We start from the raw sequence: 26,090 nt of genomic DNA, 5'->3' as shown, positions 1-26,090 counted from the left end.
TTCAAGGTACAGAATTACTCAAGTTCCCACTAAAGGGCTAATTAGCAGAGTTTAAATTCTTTGGGTTTGATCCTCCAGTAACGGCATATGAATACAGCTGAAGTCAATGCAACTTCTGTGTACTTAGAGCTTATGAGATCAGGCTCACATGCAGTAGATTAAAATGAAATAAACATGATACATTTGGCATTAAACTGAGCTATTACAGCAGTACAAAGAAGCGAGAGTCCAAAAACATGGAAATGCCCCTTTTAATTTTTTCTTCGTTAATAGATAAAGCATTAGAGGACAAATAAACTGTCAGCAATTCATTCCGTGACTGTCATTTTATCAAACACTAGTTGATTTTCAAAATCATTAGCTAGTTTAAGACTCCAAAGCTGAAATCATTTAGGGCTATGGGGGAGCACAGTGAGCAAAAATAGTTCTCTCTTTTTGTCAATCTTTGCACTAAAATCTAGGAAATCTAGAGGAAGTTATACATACATATTCAGAGTTTAAGAAAATAAATAGGGCTGTGCTGCTCCTCTTACATTAAGGGAAAAATAAAACCTAGTTAAAGAGAGATAATAAGGATCCTAATAAAAAATGATGAAGCTCCTGGAATATTACAAAACAAAATTAAGCAGAGAGTTGACTTAAATCTATATTAAATCTGAAAATAGAGTTCTGGGAAAACAGTCTAACCATGAAAATACATTTTATTTTCCCATATGCAATTTTAGCAGTTATATATTACGTTATGCTGCTTTAATGTATGCTTTTCCCTTCCGATTTACCTGTTTTATCATTGCTCCTTCCCATTCATAGACTCCTTAGGGGCAATGATTACTGTTGGTAATAGGGATACCACAGCAGGTTCCCTGGCAGAGGCGGCTTGCTGAGCTGGCTCAGAGCTGCAATTACTTGTCAGCTCAATAACTGAGAAGAGGGATCTGCGGGTTTAGGAGAATCCACCAAAATGCAGAGGGTGCAATTAGCAGGTTCACATATGAAGCTGTAACTGATAAAGAACGACTGAAGCAAGACCTGTGTTTTCATAACACCCCACATCATTGAGGAATTCTGATAATAATAGCTGCCTGAATTTCTCTGTGCTACAGAGAAATTTCTTTCCCTACAGACCAGAATGGCTGTGTTCACTGTGAAGCGCAGGCAGCGCTCCTGCCCCTTAGCTGTGAGCACCAGACCATCCACGACTCTGTATAAAAGCCTCCAAATAAAAAGGGTGTCACGATTGATTAGAAGAGAGGTTTACTAGGCTAGTTTTATAGAACCGTTAATACTGTTTTTGAGGGCATGATTCATTGTTACGCGGATCTCTGAAATTAAGGATGATAAAGACCTAGTGATTTATCTGATCTCTCCTTTGCTAGTGCAGAATTGTTCCCTCAATTACATTTGCTAATGTTTTCTTTTGTCTACTTTTAAATGTCTGAAATTACGGGGCTTTCAACACTTCTTCGGAAGGTGGTTGGTTGTTTTTTTTTTTTTTTTTTGAAAGGCTAATAGATCTTAATGGTATGCACTCAAGCTTTTTACGTCACTTGCAAATACTCCTCCTGCTTTATGGACACTCCTTAGTCATCTCTTAACCAAACTCCACATTTCTAGTTAAGTCCTTCCTTCAATCCTTAACAATTTGCTTGCTGTTTCACTAGACAGGTGTATGCAGAGAATATTCACCGCGGGAGGGCAGGCAGCCTGTTCCTACCCTTCTTCAAGTGGTTTTGCAGTGACCAGATAGGTACTTTTGAGATGGGGGTCTATTAATGACTGCAGAGCAAATAAGCTGCCTGTGCTCTGGCAGCAGTGCTGGTTTGCCTGTGCTGCACAGGCTCAGCTACTCTCTCTGGCATGAACTTTCTGCTTTTGGAAGTGTCATGCCTATCGTAATACAGAATTTCATAATATTAAGAGACTATTACTTCCCATTTTGAACATACAATATTCGTCATTTTGCTACCATACCGTACTGCAAACTAATTCTTAAATTATCGCCCTCTTCTATTCTTCTCACCATGCATTATTGTACCAGCGTTACCATCTATAATTATTCTTAACGGTTACATTTGGATATTGGAAAGGGAAGTAACCTTAATAGCACCTAAAATACTCAGGCTGGCTGCTTAAGCTTTGTTCCTTTTCATACTGATGGATGGATTGTTTGCTTAAAATGTATGTTTATTGATTTCTTTAGTATAGGACTAAAACTAGTAGTTAGATTAGGCATGGTACAAGCTGGTTTTATAAGGACAGGCACTACCAAAACATCTTATTTTAGATTCGCAAGAAACTTTTTACCCATTCATGACATTGTTTATTTCTGAGCCTAGCCAGGGCCAGGACTGTTAATGTATGATTAAGTCTGATTAAGTATTTAGAAAGGTAGGAAAAAGACATTAGCAAAAATAAGAAATAATTGTCAAAGCAAGAAATGAAGGCCACTGAATTAAACTCACTTGCAGCCTAAAACAGTTTGGACCTGAACCACATTTCCATTTATAAACATATTTTAACTCATGTGACAATCCTTTCTCACTGGTTGTTTTAAATAAAAGAACTAAAAGTAGAAAGAATAAAAGGCAAGACGACCATCAAGAAATTAGGATGCCAAAGCAAGAAAAAACAAACTATATTTAAGAAATTATCAAATCATGCAATCAGAGAAGAAAGAAAACAACTTCTATTTGACCTTGAATGTACCATTTATTCGATAAGAAATAAAAAAAAGCTAGAGGGTAGTTGTTTCTTGTCATTATACTGTTGCTGATTCTGTGGTTAGTTATTAATTTTATTTTTTATGATTCACAATCTGCTCTTTGAAATATGCCATATGCTCAAAGCAATTCAAGGATGACAACTGTCAGAATTACTCCAATAAAAATTGCCTAAATGAGGAAGATTTACTGCAGCCTGATATTTCTGTCGAAAGCCCCTCCTTGCTTTCCCCCACCGCCCCTCAGACCCGCAGACTACAGCTTCTCAGACACACAGTGAAGCTTGAATCAATTTTAGGATCAAATCACACATTTTGGGGAACTTCTTAAAAGTACTGTCTATCTAAAAGAAGTGATAAAGCTTCTGGGCTAAGGCTGCTATGATAAATAAGAGAAACTGTGTGTATATGTGTATGCATGTGTATGCATGTGTGTGTGTATATATGTTAGATGAAGAATCTATGCTCAATATGCAAGTTCATAATCATTTTGCTGAAATCACAAGCAAGTGCGATGACTTAACATGACAATGTCTGCTTTATGTATAACTAATAAAAATTAAATTGGAAGAGTCCTGTATCCTGGCAGCAGCAAACCAAAATCAAGGCAAATTTCTTTCTTTCCAGAAAAGGTCTGAAAGGTGGATAAAAATCCAGCTGAAAGCTCCAATCAAAACACATTTTGTTAAATGCTACCGTTTCATTTTTTTCCTTCATTTTGTTTCAGTCTATTTATTAATGCAGTTTCATTTATTTCTATTCATCTTGAAGACAAATCTTTGTCCTTCTATAGAATTACACCAAATAGAATGTGATAAAGGGAACTTTCTTGCAATTATGATGTCGGTGCAGCCTGTCAGCGCACAGGGGATGGAAATGAGGTTGGGGACAGGGAAGGGAATTCTAATAGACACCATGATACATACAATGAACGCAGCGATATCCTGTGAGAGAAAGACTTGTCAAGCTAATCAGATCTTCTATAGCTAGGTAAAGGCAGTAACGGTAGCGCTAACCTTGTAAAGATGCTGCTGCTGCTCCTCTGACATCATCAGGTCATGGCTGTCCATCACGATGGATTCCATGTCAATCAGCCAATCCCAGAGCTCCTGGTATTCTGAATCAAAGTCCAAAAGGCTGTAGATAAGGAACAAAATGTATTATGCATAAATACTGTGTAGTTGTTAAAATCTTGTATTAGAATAATATATTCTTGAAAACTCATGATGTTCCTAGTTATATTTCTAAAGAGACATTCTGTATTTATACAGAGTGGATGAAAATGAAAACTGAAATCCAATTTAAGCCAGTGCCATGACCTAAATTCAGTGGCTGATGCCAAATCCTGACAACTGTTGGCATACTGCGTTTGCTTCAAAAATTTTGAAATGGAAATCCCCCATAGATGTTGTTGTTTAATGGTTTTTGAAGTGCTGACTTTATATTGAGCAAACTTATGCAACATTCATCTTGATATAATTCATATAAAAATATTATTTTCATCGAGAAATGACTCAATCCATTCAGCCATCCCTCTGCTGTCTGCCTGCCTATCTCTGTAAATATCCTACGTTTATTTTCATGGATGAGTAGCTAGCATTTCAACTTAACGCCTTAAGATAGGCTTGAGTGAATATGGTAAGCCAGTGAGAACTAAGGCCAGATACAGTATTAGACAGGTGTTCCCTACAGACATGTAAGAAACAAAGGTAAGGACAGGAAGTCAAAACAATGAATCCTTGAATAGCCAGCAATCATTAAAATTCAAAGGAGGATCACTACGGTTTTCAACAAAATAAATCATTAGAATAAGGAGCTTAAAAGGATTAATGTGATTCTCTATTGAAAGCCTAGTGAATAAGTAAAGCATAGATTCTTCTAAAACACTGTGATACAAGACAGAAGGTACATGCTGAAAATCTGCACATTCGTCAAAAAGATACCCCTTGAAAAGGGATCTTCAAACTTGCAAAATTGGAACTAACAAAAGCCTTGTCAGTAGTATCAAAAAAACCCCATATTGATCAAACAATAGCGCATGTTCCACTAAAGCTAATTTCTCCAATTATTAACAACTTTTTAAGCAACGTCTTTAAAAAAATAGGAGTCTTTCATCAGAGAAACAATAAACTAAACTCGTTTTTAATGTTATTAATACTATCACAGTTTCAGTTGTTATTAACTAGACTACCATATGCATGGCAATTTTGAAAGCTTATAGATAAAGTTGTGACAAGTAGAACTGTCTTTCTGGAAGCAAGCAAGCAAGCAAGAAGAAAGCATTTGCCTTCTGTGGTGTTACTTTCAATGAGTTGACGACAATGTATAATGCACAAGTGTTGATTTCTGCTTCTGAAGTAACTCTCTAGTTTAATCCACTGTACTTAGTATACTTTTACTCGATAATTTATGAGGTGCACTTACTTAAAATTGCCTGCTGCCCTGGGAAGGTAAGCAGTGATGTTATTATAAAGAAGAGCAAGCATAAAAGGGCAAGTTATTATTGCTGAAACATAATAGCTTCATTTGGAGTTCAGGGCTTTTCTCCTGTTACAGGAGGTATTCGACTGAGATATCATTTTGAAACTAAAATAAAACTAAACTCCATTTTGAATGGTATAATTGCAGTGATACTGAATCTTTCTCCCTTCCTTAGAAAACTATATAACCATTCTGTATCTTCAGTATCTACTGCCCCTTTTTTTCCCTTCTGTCTTATCCAAATATTATCCCAAGTCATAAAACTGACAGGCATTAATTAAAACATATGTTTTATGACATAAGAGACTAGATTTCATTTCATATAAATAATTACAGATTCAGTTGGACTTGGCCAGTTTTTACCAGTGAAAAATCTAAATCAAGATATGAAGATGACAGGAATCAAAGCCTCCATCCAATGTTCGTGACCTGCTACTGCCAGAATGGGATGGGATGCCTTTAGAAACTGCGCCAAGAAGTGAACTGGGATTTTACTATAATGGGCAGAACATGTGCTGGATCCAAACACCTGCTTTGCGTCTATAGAACCACATCTTAGTTACAGTCCAACTTTGTCCATTTATTGGTGTAATAGAATGAATCAGTCCTTTAAAGACACAAAAAAGCACTTTTCCCTGACCTTTATAAAACCCAGATAAGCACTAGGAAACTGCTGAACATTTTGATTTCTAGCTAAAACATGGCTAAAAAAATTATTTTAGCCTGGAGAAAAGGAGGCTGAGGGGAGACCTTATCGACCTCTACAGCTACCTGAAAGGATCATGTAGCGAGGTGGGGGTCGGTCTCTTCTCCCAAGTAACAAGTGATAGGACAAGAGGAAATGGCATCAAGTTGTGCCAGGGGACGTTTAGATTGGATATTAGGAAAAATTTCTTCACTGAAAGGGTTGTCAGCATTGGAACAGGCTGCCCGGGGAAGTGGTTGAGTCACCATCCCTGGAGGTATTTAAAACACATGTAGATGTGGTGCTGAGGGACATGGTTTAGTGGTAATGTGGCATTGCAAAGTTAATGGTTGGACTTGCTGATCTTAAAGGTCCCTTCCAACCAAAATGATTCCGTGATTCTAAAGTTCTAAACAGGAACTTAAACCCAAAATGAAGAGTGAGAGAAACAGGATTCATTGGAAAAAGCCTGGGAAGGGATGCAAAATGTAATGGAGATTTTCCTCTCCCCCCACCCCCCCAGTTTACAGTCTGTGCCTATTTTCTTTTTTTTTTGGTTTTCTGCTGTGAAATAAAGTCATCTGGGAACATTTTTAAGCAAACTGTCTATGGCAGTTATTTGCCTAAGCCTGAAAATAGTGAAGTTAGCCTACAAAGCATCTTCTATGTTGTTGTGTGGGTTTTTTAAATGTGATTACAATATTTTAATAGTTCTAAAATAACTCTGTTATTTTTTAAAAAAAGAGAAAAAAAAGCTTTGTTTTTAACATGAATACCTCACATCTAAATGGATGCATCTACTGATTACTATTAAGTTACTATTTGGAAGAGGATGTAAGTTACTAAACCCCTAAAAAGATATTTCAGAAAATCCAGCAATTGTAGGATCAGTGACAGGTTAAGATTAAAATGTACCTGTTGGTATTTCTGTAGTATATTGAATATTTCTTTTTTTATTCAGAATCTATTTTTTCTGGGCTTAGCAGATCTTTTTTTCATACTGCCACAGGCAGAATCAGGGAAAGCGTAACTTCTGAAATACTGATTTGTGTTACAGATGCAAGAACTATAGAAAAGATCTAATTACGGTTGATTACCCAAATCCACCAATCGCTAAAAAAAGAATAAATTGGGTCATATGTTTATGGCAAAAAAAGATTCTTCCATTAAAAGTACCCAAACATTAGCCAACAAGAATGCTACAACATCAGTCAAAGGGCAGGTAACTACAGCTTCCTTAATATAGGTTTGTTGGTTAATAAGCTAAAACCATTAGCTACATAATAACTGCAATGACATTAAGAAGTATATTTTTATCTTGGTAAACAGGGAATCAGATATGCAGAGTTGCATGTCTAATCCCTTGAACCCTAAACATATTTCTTAAAATGTGGACATCAATTTATTATTTTGAATGAAAATTCATGAGCACCTTTCTCATGAGAAAACCAGTTCGTCTGTGGCATTAATAAATAAACAGGAATGTGAAGCTATTTCCATCAGCATTTTTCCCCATGTTTAACACACACTTCCAGTTTGTATTATTTCTTTGATGGTATAACTCACATGGTATTGAGAAATACTGTAAACACACTGGTATGCTTAACAAAAAAATTCAGACCGACAAAAAGTTCTTTGAAGTTTCTGGGTCATCATTGTTTGGAACTCTTTTCCATACACATGTTTTTATTAGAAGGATATAGGAGAAATCAGAGTTGTGACCTTAACAGCTTTAAAATTGCTTTATATTCTATGCATACTTGAAGCCCCTTTTAATGCATTTATCTCAAAGCCTCATCTGTGAAGGCCCAATGATGACAGGATCCCAGGATCTCTCCTTCATGTTGTGCCATGGTGTTTTAAGTATTGTAACCATATCTCCCAATAGTACCTGTATAAATTCTGCCTTGGCTTTGAGGGGATGACATATCTTCACCCAGATCTGCTATAACATTTTGCAGCTGCTCTCAACTGCCCTTGGTTACCTCTTGCTGCCTGGCTAGCTGGTGTTCTCCTGCAGCGGGTGTTCAGCCTCTTCTCTTTCATTGTCCCTTTAGTCATTTCCATGCAGATACACGAGAACACTCTCTGTCGCTGTTGTAACAGCATCGCTGTTCTGCAGGAAATCTGTTCTTTACACACCCACTGGCATCACCCTTTTCTGCAGATACTTCCCTACCTATCTCAGTCTGGCTACTTCCTACACAGTGTCACCTCCCAAATCTTTCCCCCCACTATATAAACAATTTTCCATCTACTACAGACGCTCTTCTTTCTCCTAGGTGAAACTTCCACAACAGCTAATGGATAGATACCCTAATTTTCCCAGTTGTGTAAATGGCCCCGTCTCTGTAGAGATCTCAGTCTCTAGTTAGGTCATCCTACGGTGGAATTTCTGTCCCCAGTTTTTTGTCCCCAGTTTTTATGCAGTAGGGAAATGTTGTATCATCTGTATTTTCAAAGAGCCGAAAGGCATTTCCATTGTGTTCAATACAATACCTCAGACTAGTTCAACTGGAAGTTTTCCATCTGAATTCAGCCCACCCCAACTTCTGTAATGGCTGAATACATGGTATTGTATTTGTCTCCCTCTGGTCCTTTGGCCCGTTAAGCCACTGTTGAGCCTCTAGGAGCTGGGATAGACATAAGGGCCCAGAAAGGTGGCCATGACACAGAAAAGGTAGGGAAAACCAGTAATTACCATTTCCAGTAATAAGCAGGTAATTACAAGTGCAAACAAGTGCATTTAAGAGCCTTTTTGCTTTACACAAATGGCATGTAGAGTTACAAACTGGATTTTTCCATGAGACTTAAAGCTTTACATCCCCTATCCTCAATAAAATCAAATGTTGTTGATGTCTTACTGTCTTATGTCCCACACAGAATTCCAACCCTAAGTCTTGCTCACATTCAGCTATGGCTGAGAAATTAGACGCTGGTTTTGAACATGTAGCCCCCCGTGCACATTTATATACACACCAATTCTGAACAAATTATTTTTATGGTTGGCACTAGCTGCACTGTCGTGTTTGAGAATCTGACAGATTTCTGCATATGTAATCAAGATCTCAGTAATCCTACATAATTAGCCCACATCAACTTTTCTAAAACAGTCATCTTTCCGTATAATAAGAGGGGATGTTTACAAGGCTCATTTATCTTTACAGTCGGTAATTTAATAAAACTGTGTTTCCAAGACCTCAACATTGAGTTAAGAATTGGAAAAGGAAGTTATGGAGATAAAGAAGTCATGAACACCTTGGTCGGTGACTTTCCTTGCATAGGAAACTGCTGGCAAAAGTTCTGCTGTATTTACTGGTTACGAGAAAACTTGTATCAGGATGGTGGACCTAAACAATGGGCACTAGTTGACTTCTTCAAACTGCTTTTGCCCCACACTACTATGAATTCACAGGTATGTTCTTATGTTCATTTAGGGGAGCTAGCAGTTGGAAGACATGTTTTTCAAAAGATCTTCAGGAAAAAGTCTTAAACCAGAACTACAAGTTTTCTTGGATGTGAAAAAGGGGAGGCCACCAAGACTTCATTTTATCATAGTCCAGTGATAAATTTGTCCAAGATTCTTTGCTCAAACTGTTAAGAAATAGTGCTTTTATAGATACACTTACATATATAATATGTATGTGTGTGAGGATAAGTGTGTTTACATTTATTAAAAAAAAGACTGAGAAGACCAAGTCAAGGGAAAACTGTTAAAGCTTTCTAGAAGTACAAAACTGGGATGTTTGAACCTGTAAACTATAAGTGAATGGCTTCACATTCATATTTCTTAGTCACTAGTAGCATAAGAATTATAGAGAATTGTCTTGCAGAGGGATTAATACATTATAAAGATGCTTCCTTGGAAGATGCTAAGAAATCAAAAGACATGACGCCATTGGAGGAGAAAAACCTGAAGCAAAAGGACACATTACCTTTTTTAAAATCAAAACAATGGATTGCTATTAGATTATGTTAGGTAATCCTATGAACAAACCATGATTTGGATATATTATCCAGAACCCATTTTTTGCATTCATATGTGAAAAAATAGATATATAGAAAGAGTTTTCCCCGGCCTCTTGGCCTAGGAAGAAAAATCCTGGTTAACTAGAAGTAAGAAAAAGTATATCATGTAAAAAAAAATACAGATCAGTGAGAATAAAACAACAAAAAGAATAGTTCCCTACCCATTACTTCCCACTGTGTGAACTTTTGACATATCAGCAAACTCTTCCTTTCGCTTGCTACTAGTGTTGTACTGCTCACTGTACAGCTTTAAGGACATCTGTTCAACAGCATCTCTTTGTGCTTCCAGATAGCATAGCTGAACCTCAGCCTAGAGAAAGAAAACAAAGAGAAAAGAAAACACAACAGAAGTTTTTTAAAAAAATAATTCAGAAAGAATGCATTTAAAACAAATACTTTTGGACCGCAACAATTTTAACCAAATGACTCACACCATCATTTGCATGATGATCAAAAAGGCCGAACTGTTAAGTCAGATACAAGTACAGTGTACTCACAAATGCTAGAACTGAACTGTTTAGGTTTCTATCAGAGAATGTGCCATATATTCGATGAGATGTACATCCAATCAAATGCTGCATACAAATGTCTGGACGTGAATGAAAAAGATACTAGAAATCATGCAGTATGACAGAACAGGTAGATACATAAAATTACATTTCTTACAGGCTTCAAGACTGATATTGTTAACACATTGCCTGTGTTTCATAATTAATTAAAGCCATATTGCTATAGGTATTTTTGTTTTAAACGGTAAGTGTAAACAAAACCAAGCAAATTGGCAGTATTCACATCATGCTTTCCCATATCTGGCGTCCACTGATTACTCAGCAATTTTGAGTGCAAGGAAAAAAGCAATAAGTGAGATGTGCTGTTTTTTATCAGACTCTGCCTGGCCAGAAGAATGTAGAATAATATTTGGCATCATAACTTATTGAATAGACACTTTATTTATTGCAGCTGTGGTGATCGGTTTGATTCTGGGGCTCAGAGAACCAGATGATAAAAGGATGAAATATGCTGTTTTGCCACACTTGCCCCTAGGAACAGGACAAAGAACAGAGGGTAGAGCAAGTTCAAAAGCACTTTGGGACCAATATGCTATTGTTTTCTTTTAATATGCCTCACCGAAAGAAAAACACATTACAAATTCTGATAATGCTTCAAAAACTGCTACTTCTGTGTAACTATGTACTCTTACTTCCATTAGGAGGCGAACGCCCGCTTAACCATTTAGTGCTATGGCAAGCAAATGCAACAAGCGCGCAGGAAATTTTGTATAAGGACTCTCTTGCATTTTCTACTGTGGGAGGCAGGATAGTGAAGAGTTTGCCTGGCTGCTGGCAGCACGACAGAGTTACCAATCTATGAAACAAGGCAGCTGTAAAGAGAAAGCAGTGAAAGAGCTAGAGAGGAGAACGGAAATCTGCAAAATCTAGGAAAAATGCAAGCAAGCGAAGGAAAAGAGGCACTGAAGAATGTCAGTAGGGAAAGTCTGAAGGAAGTCTGGAATGTCTTTATAAGCTCGTGGTAATAACAGTTATGTGTATTTGCTTATGCTTTGCCTTGGTGCAATTTTTGCTGAGTAATAATGTACCTGATTTGGAAATTCCATTTCCTTTTAAAATTTCTCTTTCAAACATTTACAGCTTTCTCTCTCAGTTGCTTCTTACAGTGAGATTTGTTATTTTTGGCAGTAAACCCCAATAGGTTTTTGAAAAATTAAAATAAAAAAAAACCAACAAAAAATACTAGCAATTTTCCAAGGAGATAGAAGACAAAAATTGCAAGTAAACCATGCAGGTCTTTTATTGTGTACATAAATGAAATACAAGACTTCCATACCTAGTCTAAAATAGTGGAAAATTAAACCATGTAGGCTTACCAATGAAGAAACATTATCTGAATACAAGACTAACTAATTGGGACTGTGGTGCTAGAGTAAAATGTTGAGGTTTAAGAGAGCTTTAAAACATGTTTTTTCAGGAACTATAATTAAAACGGCTGTTTGTATAACTTGGAAATGACCAAAAGGCGCAAATAAACAAACATCATCACCTTCCCAAACATCATCACCTTCCTGTTCCCCTTCTAATCCCAAGTGCATTTTCCTTTAAGTTAATAAACAATCCCGTTCCACAGTATACAGGGGCTCCTGATCAAATTTCTTTTCTGGAAGGATTCTTCCCCAGTAAGGATAATCTTCCAGCTGAAAATTTTGTATTGTGCACATAAGGCTATGAATTTTTTCTTTGAATTTGTTCTTACCATAAAGCAGTTATTCACTGGTTGTTTTTATTTTAGTTATGGTTGACTGACATTTTCAGTCTAAAGTCCTGTTGTGAGTGACCAGTAACTTTCTAAAACAATTATATTATAAATTAAAATCTTCTGTGATTGTTTTAAGCCTAGAGGAGAAATCTTGTGGAAAACTTTAAGCAAATAATTTCCCTGATTTTCAGGACGGGTTTGGAAATCAAGATAAGTAATTCTTGCTTTTTTCCTATGGGTTTTGGGTGGGTTTTTATTTGGGTTTTTTTTCTGGGGGGTGGTGGTGGCTGTTGTTGAAATTATGTATACAACCCCCTTCTCCCCACCACCCCCAACCCCAGTACTCCAAAAGGAGGGAATTCACATGTAACTTCAACTCTGCAACATCACACACATTAATTAAAACTCAGCACTTAACTATATAAACACATGGTATTTCTCAAATAGCACAGCTATCCCAATACTTAAGATACACGGGGTTTTTTTTGCATTTTCTAATTCCCCTCCCTGTAATTTCCTCTATATTTTAAAATTAGAAACAGGAAAAATAAAGAAATCAGCTTTTCACAGATCTTTAATTCTCTGTTCACTTGCAAAAATATTTGTAAATAGGCAAATCAGTAATGTATGGAAAAAGGGAGAAGAAAAGGGAGGATGAAATAGCATAGTGGAAGAAAGGGAAAGGGTAAGTAAATATATGGAGAAGGATGAATAAGAATCCACTATTTCTTCCTCACAGGCCCTCTCGTACTGAGGATTATGAACTCCGGCAACATCATACTCTACAAATCCTGAATACAAGCAATTGTGTCCCCATTCTTGTACCTCAGAAATATGATCCCTCTATAAATCAACTACTTTTGTTTTTAAACCCAATTTCTGTCTTCAACGATTGTGAATACTTACAGCAACTCAAACTCAGGCAGCGCAGAATTTCAGATGGATCTCTCTGATTCCTTTTCTGTATGAATTCATCTATCTCACTGTTGTACTTAAGGATTTTTTTTTGTCCCTGTTCTACCAATATCAACTGTAAATCCAAAGAGGCTTTGAAGACCTCGAGTAGGTATTGATCAGTTTAAGTCTCAAAACCTACATTCTGCAGAAGCTGAACTAACAGGCACAAAGCGCAATCTAGAAAATAGTACACAGCACAGATACGCAATAAATCTACTGCAGTTTATTTTCAACTTAAAATCTTTAGTGATAATGAAGAACTACTTTTGCAGTATTCTGGCAGAATAAAGGAGCAACTTTATCAATTGCTAATCAAATATAGAAAAGCTACTTGCTTTACCTTCTAGCTTATTTTAAGTGTGCATTTTCAAATTGCCCTACGTACACTTTCTTGTTACTTAACACAACTATAAGAACTTAACCTCTACCACAAACGCACCTCTATAGACATGGATATCTGGCAAATCCTGAGAAAGTCTACTGAGATATGCATCATCCCAAATATATTTAATAGAAATTGGGTGGGAGGCAATCATTCATTTACTCTTACTGTCCCATCTTAGAAGTGGAATTCAGTTTCTTCTTTTTTTCAGAGGATGTAACAAGTCAGAATCAGTGAAAAATTGAACATGGAAAAAAAATGACAAGGAATGATACTCGGCAGTTGTTTTCCACTTCATGCTTCTCTTGTAAGTGACCATTTTTGCAGCAAAACCACAATAAAGATGTTGGTGATGGTCTGGTTACACACTTGTAAGAGATTTTCTAACAGTCACTGTCCTACCAGGATGGAACGCATTTACAATATGCTGTTGTAAATTAAACTGAGATATTTCCAATAATCAAATGACAAAATGCTCTCATTTTCCTGAGCCTGGAGGATCCAATCTCTGAACAAGACTATGAAAAAACAGTAGTCTCTGGGGAAAAACAGTGAAAAAATTCTGTACGAGTGCCAAATATTCAGTTCTAGTGTTCGATTAATAATGGTAAATATTTTCAAGGCTATTGTCAGAAAGCTCATTTTCTAAAAAGCAAGACCTTATAAATAAACCGAGGGAGCCTGGGGTGCAGAATCTGTTCCTTAAGACTGGCTTTGCATGACAACATAGAATGTCCTTTACTATACAGATCACTATATAACACGAAGGGGTAATCAGTGACAATACAAATCAATGAAAATACATTGTATTTCTTGTTAGACCTACATGTTAGAATGACCTTATTCTGAAGTGAAGAAAGAAAAGACAAGGGATAATGGCTGTTACTGTGGGAGGAAGGAGACTGAAAGGTTATATTGTATACAGAGTATCAAGCGAGAGACTCAAAATTTATACCAATATACATTGGAGATGAGAACTCAACGGTAGTGTTATTCTGCTGCAAAATTTTTTTCTATTGGAATGTACTAGAATAAATATCACTGAATTGGTGTTGAAAGGAAAGTATTTTCAGACACTGTTTCCCAGGGAGCACAAGTCCTTTGTTATGAACTATGTTACTGTAAGCAAACTATTCTGTGTTTTAAATATACAAATTATAATACATTCAGTTGAATTTGAATTATGAAAGTATCCTATCTGCCATTATCCTTTCTCTACAGTGCTGTAGAAAAGTTATACCAGTGCCACACTAGACTGTAATTACTATAGAATTACATAAGAAATACGGACAGTTCAGTTCCTCTGCCATTAGTTGAACTTAAGCTGGATAAAAACATTGGTTGGACTAGATGATCTGAAAGGTCCCTTCCCATCTAGGCAATTCTATTCTATGATTGTTAAATTAAAGCACAAATTCCAATTTCAGCCAAACAAGGAAGTGGTCAGATGGTATTATGCAGCATGTAGACTTAGGAGGTTCACACACACACACATATATATATATATATATATATATATATATAAAATAGAAGTGCAAACTCAGCTGCACCATTCTAAAAGGATGCACATCCCAGCTTGGCGCTCTTTATATCTTCGTAATTGGTGAATTTCTTGAGAGATAAAATTGGGAGCAATTCCTAAAGTTGATCACAGTAGCATTTATGTGGTCGTATCTATGCCCTCAATCCTTTTTTGTTGATTTCTGTCACAATATTCTGTCTATCTCTCCACATTATAAAGTTGTGGAGAAGGCTTTATTACAGGATGTGAAATAGACTCTGCCTCTGTCACAGATGCAGCTACTGAATAAAATTATGTTGAGGAGTACACGGCTCAAAATACCTTCCACGGAGATGTACCTTACAGAAAGAGTTCTTTGGCAGGCAAGAGTTTGACCAAGGACTCTATACAGACAGGCTTGATCATCCACCACTCCATCCCCACAGCCGGACAACAGGTCTTCTCTTGCCAAAAACACTTAGGGTAGAAGCAGTACTTCTAAGATGTTGCCCTGGCATTTTAAATGGCCTTGTATAACAGAATCATAGAAACATTTAGGTTGGAAAAGACCTTTAAGATCATCGAGTCCACCATTTGGCAGTGTTAGGCTTGGACTTCAAGTGACTACTTGGAAGTACTTCTTCTACTCTAAATGTAGGCATCTGTTTTTGTTCTTGAAGCAGGATGGTAACTCATATCTTCTATTTTTTTTTCTTTTCTCTTTTTTCCCACCTCCCTTTGCATAATTAAGACAGGGACCTTGCTGCAGTTGACTGCTTGCTTAGTCTGCTGCCCTTACTGCTTTTGGTTCCCCTGCCTCTTCCATCCTTCATCTTGCACACTCTCTTCAGGACTGAATCAGATTAAAAAATAATCCTATATCATAAAATGAGTTTACTGAGAGCTGAACATTTGATAGGCCTATTACAAAGGACACGCTGTGTTTTGATCATGCAGGAAATTAATTCTGTTAATCAGGGTATGCTTGTTACCAGTTAAAATCTTAGCGAAGTGTTTTTATCATCATAAATCTCAGAAATGCTTTTATATTGGTAATAACTTTATCACTTTGTTTTCCAGTGTACTAAAACCATCACAACAATGTGAAAGCTCCACACAGAATGAGTAAAATTACAAGGCAACATTCTTACTTATCAAGGTACTTAAACTCATCGTAGACTTTAAGTAACAGCAGTAACGGCACAGTGAATTTTAAGCCTGTCCACAGGAGCCATAAAATGAAATTTTAGATAGAGTAGGGCTGTGTTATAACAAGACAGAACTTCAGGCAGTTCCCAGAGCGATCAGAAATAACAGAGAGGAAAAAAAAGAAAGAAAGAAAAAAAGCCTGTAAATAACAGCAAGACCTTTTTGCAGGGTTTCCCTTGGCTTTCAGAAATACGTAGTTTTTTTGCTGTTTTGTTATAAAGATTAGGAACATGACCTGTGACTTCAGGACTGCGGAGTGCAAATGCAATCAGTAGCACGGCCTCAGCAGCATTGTCTGATCAAATCCATGGAGGTCTCCTGATCATGCTGTTAATTTAAAATCTGGACCTCTGGTGTCTAATTCCTTACTGTCCCCCTGCCTTCGGTTCTGTTCAGTGTAACATTAAATACAACAGAAGAGCATGCTATGCCCTGTGCATCCAGCAGATCTCAGCTATGTACCCAGAGAAGTTCCCTATATCACAAATACCAAAAAGCATTGAAGAAAAGTATGAAAGGATTAACCTCTCCAGAGACTTCCAAGACTGTGAATAGTTTCTGACAATAGCATCCCAAAATTGCAAGGTGAAAAAAAGTCCTTGTAAGAATGGGCATTGAACAATGGCCAGTATCTTTTGCCTCTTTTCTTGTCTTGCAGGTCTGCATCTCCAGCCTGCAGAACAGGAGAGTGACAGGCAGGATGGAAAAGCAGGGTTTGTCATAATGGGGGTCCAGGTGGGGAACAGGTTGCTCCGACAAGAGAAAGCGCTGGGATGGCAGAACAGTGCTTGCTAAAAGCAGGCAGAATGTACAAATTAACCAAGATGCAGATCCAGCCAAACCCATCAACATAACGGTTAGAGCACATGTCATCAAAACTGCCACATGCCTTCCAGCTCCTTCAGTGACACCTCTTCACATGCCACAAGAATGTAAGAGCAAACACTCCCATTCCTACAAACCCAGAATAATTTGTCCTATTAAAGTAGCAATTAATCAGCACAACTTTTTGCCTTGGTTTCTTTCCTGTCCGGCAGAGAAAACAATTGGTTACAGGAGGTCAGATCGCAGATATGTTGTACTTAAACACAAGGTTGGATACCTTTCCAGGCCAGCCTCGAGATCCCCAAGTAGTCAAGAAGAGGAAAGACTAGTCAGACACAGAAAGTCTTTCCTCAGTGTGCTAAAATTGTAAACTTAATCTTACTTAATTAAAACCTCCACTATTTGCACAGTTCTGATTATTCCTATCATTCCCTCTGTTTGCACTTTTCGTGCAATGAAGTGGCTTAAAAAGAGATTGTTAAAGAGTCTGCCTATCATCCAAAGCACTGATATTTCTAAAAGTCATGCACCTCTAAAAGGCTTGCGTACAAATCCCCATGGACAGGCAATGCGCCTAACTCAATCTGTAGGGCTGGGCATTCAAAATCGCCATGCCCTTAAGGTGAAAGGTACCAATGTTCAGAATTCAGGACAGCACATGTGTGTAAGAGAGATTCCAGAGTGATAGTGCACGTTCCTCCGCCCCTGTCTCTGCAGCAGATTGACATGTACATTTCTATTTAAAAATAATGAGGGAAGGTAGGTCTTGCAAAACCAATACCTCCTAGGGAAAACTACCCAACACATCCCAGGAAGGCATGACTGAGCTAATATAAAAATGTTACGGCCTTTTCCTTGGAAATTTTGCTCAGAGATCTACTTTGTGCATATTCTGGAGAAATCTCTTTTCTCACTGTTGGGAGCTGTACTGCCTCACAATGAAGTGAAACCTGATGACTTATTTGTAGAACGTGGCTTCCAAGTTAGCTGAATTTATTACATTGAAAAATCTCATTTGGAAGTAAATACAAGGTAATTATTTACTTCTTTAAACTTGCAATATATGAATCTGAAGTTACTTTGGTAAGACACATTGACTTTTAGTTAATTTTACCACACTGTAGTAGTATTCCTGTTTTATGTTTTGATATCTTTTCATGAACAGAGATTTTTGTACAGTTCTGTTACTTAGTTGAAAGGAACCTACATAAAATGTAGAAATGACTATTAAGATGATGCCATATTACTGAAAAAATATAAAATCTTTTTTCAGTAATACTTTATCATTTGTAAACATGTTACATAGTATTTATTTTACGTAGTGCATGAACTGTTTGATTTTTTTCCAGGTAGCTCCATTTTAAACTTCTACATGCTTGAGAAATGTTTCATATTTATTGACCTAAACATTACAAATATGCATATATATACATGTTTAACCACTAGTTCCACAATTTCCTATACATACCAACTCACAAAATTGCAGAAGTTTTGAGATGAAGTCTCCTTTTGATTCAATATTTTGAGTCAAATATTTTGAGAGGCTCAATACTGTCAAATATTTTCAAGTCCAAACTTGGAAATAAGTGTACCTCAAAGATTCTCACTGAATACTTATTTGACTTGTTCTGAAATTGAAGGAGAGTCTTTCCATGCCTAGATAGTCTATTTGATGTTATATTTGATGGAAAAGTTTTCTTACTATGAAATATAAATGTTTTGGGGTTTTTTTTGGTTTTGTTTTTGTTTTGTTTGTGGGTGTTTTTTTTTAAATTAAGACCACTTTTTCTTTTCTCTTACTGGGGAGAATCTTTTTAGATATTGAAATATTAATGATACAAAATTGTGCAGATATGAACACAGGACTCTGCCTCCACTGCAAGATTAATTAAGAATAGGCAGACTATGAAGGATGATAAAAACCGCATGTTACTTAATTTATTTATTTAATAACAGCAGGGAAATGCAGGCTAAGTGTTTTTCTCTGTACATTATTTTTCCCATCGATATATATTATGTGATATATATATATACACATATATGTGGCTTTTGAGGAAAATTAGAACCAGAAAATTCAAAAAGGAATTTTGAGGAAATTTTAAAAAATATTATTAATAAAAATTTTAGCAATCCTTGTAGCAACGGCAAAACACGTAGCTTAATACGTTGATTTGTACAACTGCCTTGCCATGTATAAAAAGCAGGCACAGACTACTGCTCCTTTATTTATTATCCTCAGATGAGGAAGCTCTTGAAGTACCTGACACCTACTGAGGTAGAGGGAACTGTAAAAAGATAACTGTTTTAAACATAAAATATTTGTATTGCTGAGAGGTCAGCTTTGCCGCTGCTGACTTCATTGCAATTTGCATACTATTAAAGCATTACCCATAATGTTTGTAAAATTTAATTTTAAAGCTATGCTGTTAAAGATGTTTGCTGAATTGTAAGCACCTAGGACATTTGGGAAATTTGTTAACACTTTGATAGTTACAGCATTTCTGCCTCACTTTGCTTTTTATTTAACCCCCCCACAAACACACACTTACTATTCTCTTCTTCCGTTTTACGGCAATGAATCTCATTTTAATGCAAGCTGAGACACTTAAAAACCCCCAAGTATACTGCAACAGTACAGTAATGGAGATAACTTCCCCTTTTATTCTCAATATATTTAAGTTTGTTAAAAATGTCACTAACTTATTTATTTACTTTTTGCTGGGGGCTGAGATCCAATTATACTCCTATAGACTAGAGGTGATGGTTATGATTTTCTACTTCACTCTAATACAGGCTTTCTCATTAAATCTCACAGCTCGGTAATCACAGTCATCACATTTGTGTTTCAGTGCTGCATTCATGCTCACATTCTCTTCCCCTAGATTTCCATCCTCCTTCTCTCCCCTCCTCCCCCAAGATCTTTATTTACTCCATGGCAGAAACTGCAAAATTAAAGATGTATAATGTGCAGATACAATCTTTGCTTCCTTTGCTCTGCCAGACTAGCACTTCACTCTAAAATACACTTACTTTGGGAAGTACTGATATTAACTCGGTTCCTATAGTACGTGAACTACCGTTCCCCTTTGAAGTACTATAGAAAAGTTGTCCTTAGATGATAATGGAAAGGATGGAGTAAAGCAGGAACGACAAGAATTACTTTACATACTAATAACAACAATTTAGTTATCAAAACAGTACAGAACAAGCATGCCTTTATACCATGCTTTAAAAAATTTAGCTTCCTAGGGTTCTAATAGTCTTTTCCTATGGTTCAGGAATGCACAGTAGCACTCAGCCCAGTGCCTGTATCCTTATTTCAAAGAGAATCATTCAAACCGACATCCACCCTGTCAAGAATCTTGACTTTGAGCTGCTAATGCAGAATAAAAATCAATATAAATTTTGATCATTTGATGAATATTTACTTCTTTCTTTGGAGCCTGGGGATTTAGAATTGAAAACTGCTGAATCAAGTCATTTTATTTTTTTGTGTTTGTGCCAACACCAATTTACTACCCTCCTGAAAGTTCCTGAACAAGATGTCTCATGTGGCATACATGTTGGTTTTTCCTGTCAATCATAACTGTGTGCCAGTAGGGAACCATAAACATTTTCCTTTCATATTCTTAGTTCTCCAAAAAGGAATATTTTGATTACTTCCCTGGAAAAGGTAAACTTGTCTTATTTAGTCATACTGTAGAATGCCTATGTCTGTTTTTCTAGGACGGCCGCTGTGCCTAAATTGATACTATCTATTAAACATTTTCTTTTCAGTATGAGTTGCTTCATACAAAAAACCAGTTTATAATCACTGCAAATAAAGCTTAGTAACACAAAACAGATAAAGATCTACACAGACGTTATTACCTCCCCTATACATTTTCTGAAAAAATGCATGAAAATTCTGACCAGTATAATTTGCACCAAATCTTTGTGAAAATGAAGATAGCAGGAGATAAATAGATCCCACAAGCAAGCAATTAAGATGCAACTCTAGTTTGCATTTCATCTTAAAAAGAAATGTACCTTCAATCTTAATAAAATGAGCTTCTAAAAAATGTATATGTAAAGCTCCTATGTTTCCATAGCGATTGGGGAGGGGGGCCGAGGGAAAAGGAAAAACGATGCTTCTAAATTTGAAAAAGACCTAGATTAGTTTAACAAGAACTGTAAATGCAAGCAATTTTCATCTTGCAAAATTTTTTTATATATGACTCAGTGGCAGACGGGCTTTATCTTAAGGAGCAATTTTGTTGGTCTCTTATAAATTAAATAAAAGTGGCAGCAGCTGTCTTTCAGAAGGCTGATATAGGCTTGTATAGTCATATGATATTATGTAGACAGATGTTTTAAATAAAATAAAATATTTAGATTGCTAGATACCTTGCTAGATACAAAGGCAATTATAGGATGTCTTTGTTAAATTAAATTTCTCATTCTTCTGAGAAGAAAGAAAGGGAATTGTCCTGGAAACTGTACCAACAGGAAATGATCCTATATCTAAAACAGCTGGAGACTGTAACTAATATAAATTTACTTGAAAATAAAAATGCTGTATGTCTCTAGAGACATGCAGCAACATGCAGTAAAAACAGATGCGATATAAAATTATTTTTAAAAACCTCTGTTTATATACATATAAAATATTAGATATGATCCATTCATGTAGAGAGACTGTTCAAGGCTAAGACAAAGTAACAGAACAATTAAAGCCCTACAATGTAACAAAAGTGATCTGTCTTTTCTAACAATAAAAACTTTTTTCACAAATGCTGCCTTTTCAGAAACATGTTAGACACCTTACTTTGACAAGGATTCTAATGTGATAACACTTTATTGCATTATCAAGACAAAATTTAGTGGAAACCTTTTATCTCAGCACTTTAAGGCAGATTTTGATTAACATCGATGTTATGTGTGTCAAAGCTCCAAAAATAACTTTAAAAGAAAAGCCAACATCCAGCACTCAAATTCTTTAGTTACTGTATTTAGGAAAGCTTTCCACAGTGTAAAAGGGAATTTTGCCAGAGTAAAGACTGAACAATTTGGTCTTATGTGAACCCTTTAAAAAATATACCACATATTCTAGCCCATGACTATCTACTGCAACTCAACCTATTTGCTCTTTCCATTTTTATTGAAAACGCCACAGTAGAACAGACTGCATTCTGTGTACTTGTAGTTGTTTTATTCTTCCCCAAGACCTCTGTTACAAACTTGTCATGACTCCAGGCCCAAACCTGCACAGCTGATTTGGCTAAAGCACCTAAGGTCTTCACTTACTTATAAAGCAAACATTCTGGGAGGAGTACATATGCCAAAACTTAAGAATAAGAACTTCACGGGTGTGCCTCTCAAATCACCACGGACAAAAATCCATCCACATTTGCATGGTCGCCTTCCTCCTTGTTCCCTAATAAAAGGATACTGTAGAATCACTTGTTTATGATGCTTTTTATGTAATATTATTTTGTAATTTGACCAATGAATTAAACATTTTTTTCTCTCTCATACCTAAAAAAACCACCCCAGCTAAATAAAACCAAAACTATATTACAGTCCCTACGCAGCAAAAGAAGTAAATGGTGTTAAAGATTCCTTTCAGAAAGCTTCAGGTTGGATTGCTTTCATTTTTTCCAATAGCCTTAATTGGCTAAGTGCCTTTGGGCCAACAAATACCCAGAGAGACCTAAGCTCAGTAATCTTGTAAATACAATGATTTCAACAGATTTTCATCAAAGACATGACCATTACACAAAATACTGCCTGTTTGGTGCTGTATCATTTCTCATTTAGAATGTAGTTAAAATCGACAAATTAATACAAGATTTATTGTTACAGTGTTCTGTGCTACCAAGAGTCCAACAAACGGGGCATGTTTAGCTATTTTTACTTAAGTTTAGACGTTTTACTTTAAGTTTGGATATGGACAAACATTTTAATTTCACAAGGAAAAGGAGCCAGGTGCAAAGCAGACTGAGAGTCGCAAAATCACCCCTCTCAAGATGTGGATGTCCAAAGATGGCATATGTGTGTCACAAATGTTCATGTGACTATACAATTGCAGAATTTAATCTTTTTCCTTCAAACAATATTAGGAAGTATAACTGAGATGACAATAACATATCACAGTATAATATGCATACCCAATACATCTTTTTATTTTAACACCCGAACCATGAAAATGTGACTTTTCTGCAGCTAAAATAAGATGCATATTGACTCAAGGAATCTGCGGTTCAATTACTACAAAAAATATCTGTCAAGGGAACACCTTAATTAAAAGATGCATATTTCCAGTAACCATCAATAAGACAATACTTTGCGGCCATAGAGTACACGTAAAAAAAACATTATACTGTTAAAGAAGTTGAGTATTACTACATGGGGACTCTGGGCACTCAGATTATGATAGACCTTAATCTGTTTCCAGAGACTAAAAAACTGTGAGTTCTAAAGCATCTAATGACCTTACAACATGATGTGGGACACAGCCTTCTTAGAAGTTAAAATAGCAACAAAAATCATTACGCACTGATTAATCAAAACCCAAGAGAGGTCACAAACTGATAACTCATAAGTCAGGGGTTGCTACAATATTTTAAATGCAGTTTGGTAAAAGGGTTTTATTCTAATCTCACAAATTCCTTAAACAGATTGATTGATGCTGCAAAGATTTTTTTTGCTTTTGTCATAGCATTAATTAAAATGGAGGCATTAAGCCCAAGTGTTACAATAGAATATTACAGCTTTTATTAACAAGCACAGTCAATCTATCATACAGATAGTCAACAACCACTGTAGTGGGATGGTCTAAGGCCTAAGGACATTTTTAGCTGGAAAATATATAGGTACAGGTGAGAGATCCTGATAACATAGCCACAGGCTGACCCTGTGCTCCAGGTTCTTTTTGCTAAGCATGGTTGAAAACTGACTCTAGTGGTCTGTTTCCGCAGAGGCCACATGGGAATTATGCTTGGAGACACTTTTGCATTACATGTATGAACAAAATTTGGATCCTACCATAGAACCCTACATCCATTCTTCAACTGTGTGTCCAAAGCAACAAAAGTTAGCATGCTTTTTTTGGATTTTGGTTTCATTATAACTGAACCATCAATATCGTATTGGAGTAGGCTCAGATTAAAAGTTCAAGTCTTGGAGCTATCAGGGATAATTACCATAGAAAGTTGTATGGTAGCAGGACATTACGGTCTTGTTTATGGAGCTTAGGTAGAATTTCCAATCAGCATGATTGCATCTATTTCTAGTGCTTTGTTAATCGCTTCCTGAAGCTGCTCATTAAAAGCTCCTGTGTCAACACGTAATGCTGTGGTGGCTGAAACAGAGATTGGGAATACAATCACATCTCTTGGCTTGGCTGAGAAGTACACTGCAATGTTGCGCACTTTATCACAAATGCTCCTTTCCCATTTGATAAAATGCCTAACCATGTCATGGAACAGTGGTCATTTATTTCAGAGGAACAAGCTGAATCTTCACCACTAAACACTGGATGTGAGCAAACATCATTCTATTTTTGTCTCCCTCAACAATGGAATTGCAGTGAGACCCAAGTACAGCAATTTAACATCTCTCTTACAACAGCCACAGAAGTGATGACAGCCCTAGACAATAATCACTTGCCAATACCATAGTACTTACCTACCAACTGTGAAAGCTCTCATAGCCGTAGTCAATAATTGAACCGACCAATTCCACTGTGCTGCATGTGATTGGCGATATTATCCCTTTAAGTGTGTTATTTAAGTTTGCAATGCAGTTAATTGAAACCCTACTAGATGCAAATCAAAAGTTTCAGCCTTAATTGAGATATTTTGAAAATTGAACCCATTGCTTCAGGCAGGTGCTACATGAGATTCCATTAATATAGGTAATTAACATTAGCCTCTGCTTTAATTAACATGCACACTTTAATTAGTAAAGCATTAACCAACATTAAAAAATCTGATCTTCATGCATCACAAAAACTGCGAAGTTATGACTATGTTATTTTTTTCCAAGACTGTAAATCATACAATGTCTCAATTCTTTTTTTCTTTAAATACATCAAAATATTTTAAAAAGATAAATATGCATATAAAATATACATCCTTGAACATTTAAATTGGTGGTAAAATTTCTTAAGAATATCTAAAATATGAAGAAAGCTCACATAATACTTTGAGACTTCTGTCTAAAATTTATAAATGTCTATATTTTATATATATGTGTGTATGTGTATCTAAATAGTTGCTTTATAAATGAAAATAATTCAGTTGTAATCAGATCCACTGCTCACCGTTAATTCTATGGCAGAGTCCAAGACAGTATTTTCCAGAGCTGGCATTTTAAAAATAAACATCCTGTCAACAGCACTAGCTTTGTTTCCCATCTTGCTTGTTCTAACACATACCATTTTAACATCATGCTGCTCCCCAGAGTAAGTAAGCCTATGACTGCAAACACATGTTTGCAAACGAACTGAACATCTTCTTGAGTCTGCTCAGAGCCTTAAACAACATCCTCAAGAACTATCCTGTTGCTCCAAAAGTTTTTGTCTTACTGTGTCGCAAAGCCCACTACTGAGTTTATAATCTCTGGGAGTTCAGGTCACTGGGGAGCTGTAGTGATATAACTGAGCTGGTTCAAAATCAGCCTTTCTGCAGGTCCATTTACAGCTCTGCAAGCTCTCTAAGCGAGGGAACTTGAACAAGCGCAGTTAAACTCCTGCTTTCAAACCAAATACAGGAATATTTCTTTGATACAGACAAGGTCTTTACGACTATGCACTGTTTTATTTCGCATCTGAAGTTAAAATTCTTATTTAGAAGTATAATATGTTCCCAGACATACCTAATATAAGAAACTCCATCCAAGCCTGTGAAATTAAACGGTGCAAGCTCCAGCTTAAATATCCTTCTTTAAATAAAATTCAACATTAGTATCTTTCAAAATACATTTCCAAACAATGCAAAGATACCTTCATCTTCCTAATCCTTTCCTTCTGTTATACATTTACCCATAC

At 36.3% G+C, this 26,090-nt stretch overlaps 1 protein-coding gene across 4 annotated transcripts in view; it reads right to left on the bottom strand.

Annotated features, from left to right (window-relative positions):
• Positions 1–26,090, bottom strand: part of AKAP6 (A-kinase anchoring protein 6) — a 294,212-nt gene that overhangs the window by 80,220 nt on the left and 187,902 nt on the right. For all 4 annotated transcript variants that reach the window (XM_074585119.1, XM_074585118.1, XM_074585120.1 and 1 more), the window contains 2 exons: positions 10,076–10,224; positions 3,736–3,856 (listed from right to left, as the gene is read on the bottom strand). In XM_074585119.1, coding sequence (XP_074441220.1) covers positions 3,736–3,856; positions 10,076–10,224 — 270 coding nt within the window. The remainder of the gene's footprint in view (positions 1–3,735; positions 3,857–10,075; positions 10,225–26,090) is intronic.

Source organism: Larus michahellis, chromosome 4 (genome assembly GCF_964199755.1).
Source record: "Larus michahellis chromosome 4, bLarMic1.1, whole genome shotgun sequence".
Taxonomy (NCBI): domain Eukaryota; kingdom Metazoa; phylum Chordata; class Aves; order Charadriiformes; family Laridae; genus Larus; species Larus michahellis.
Note: the sequence above shows the minus strand (reverse complement) of the source record. Positions and strands in the feature narration are given on the sequence as shown.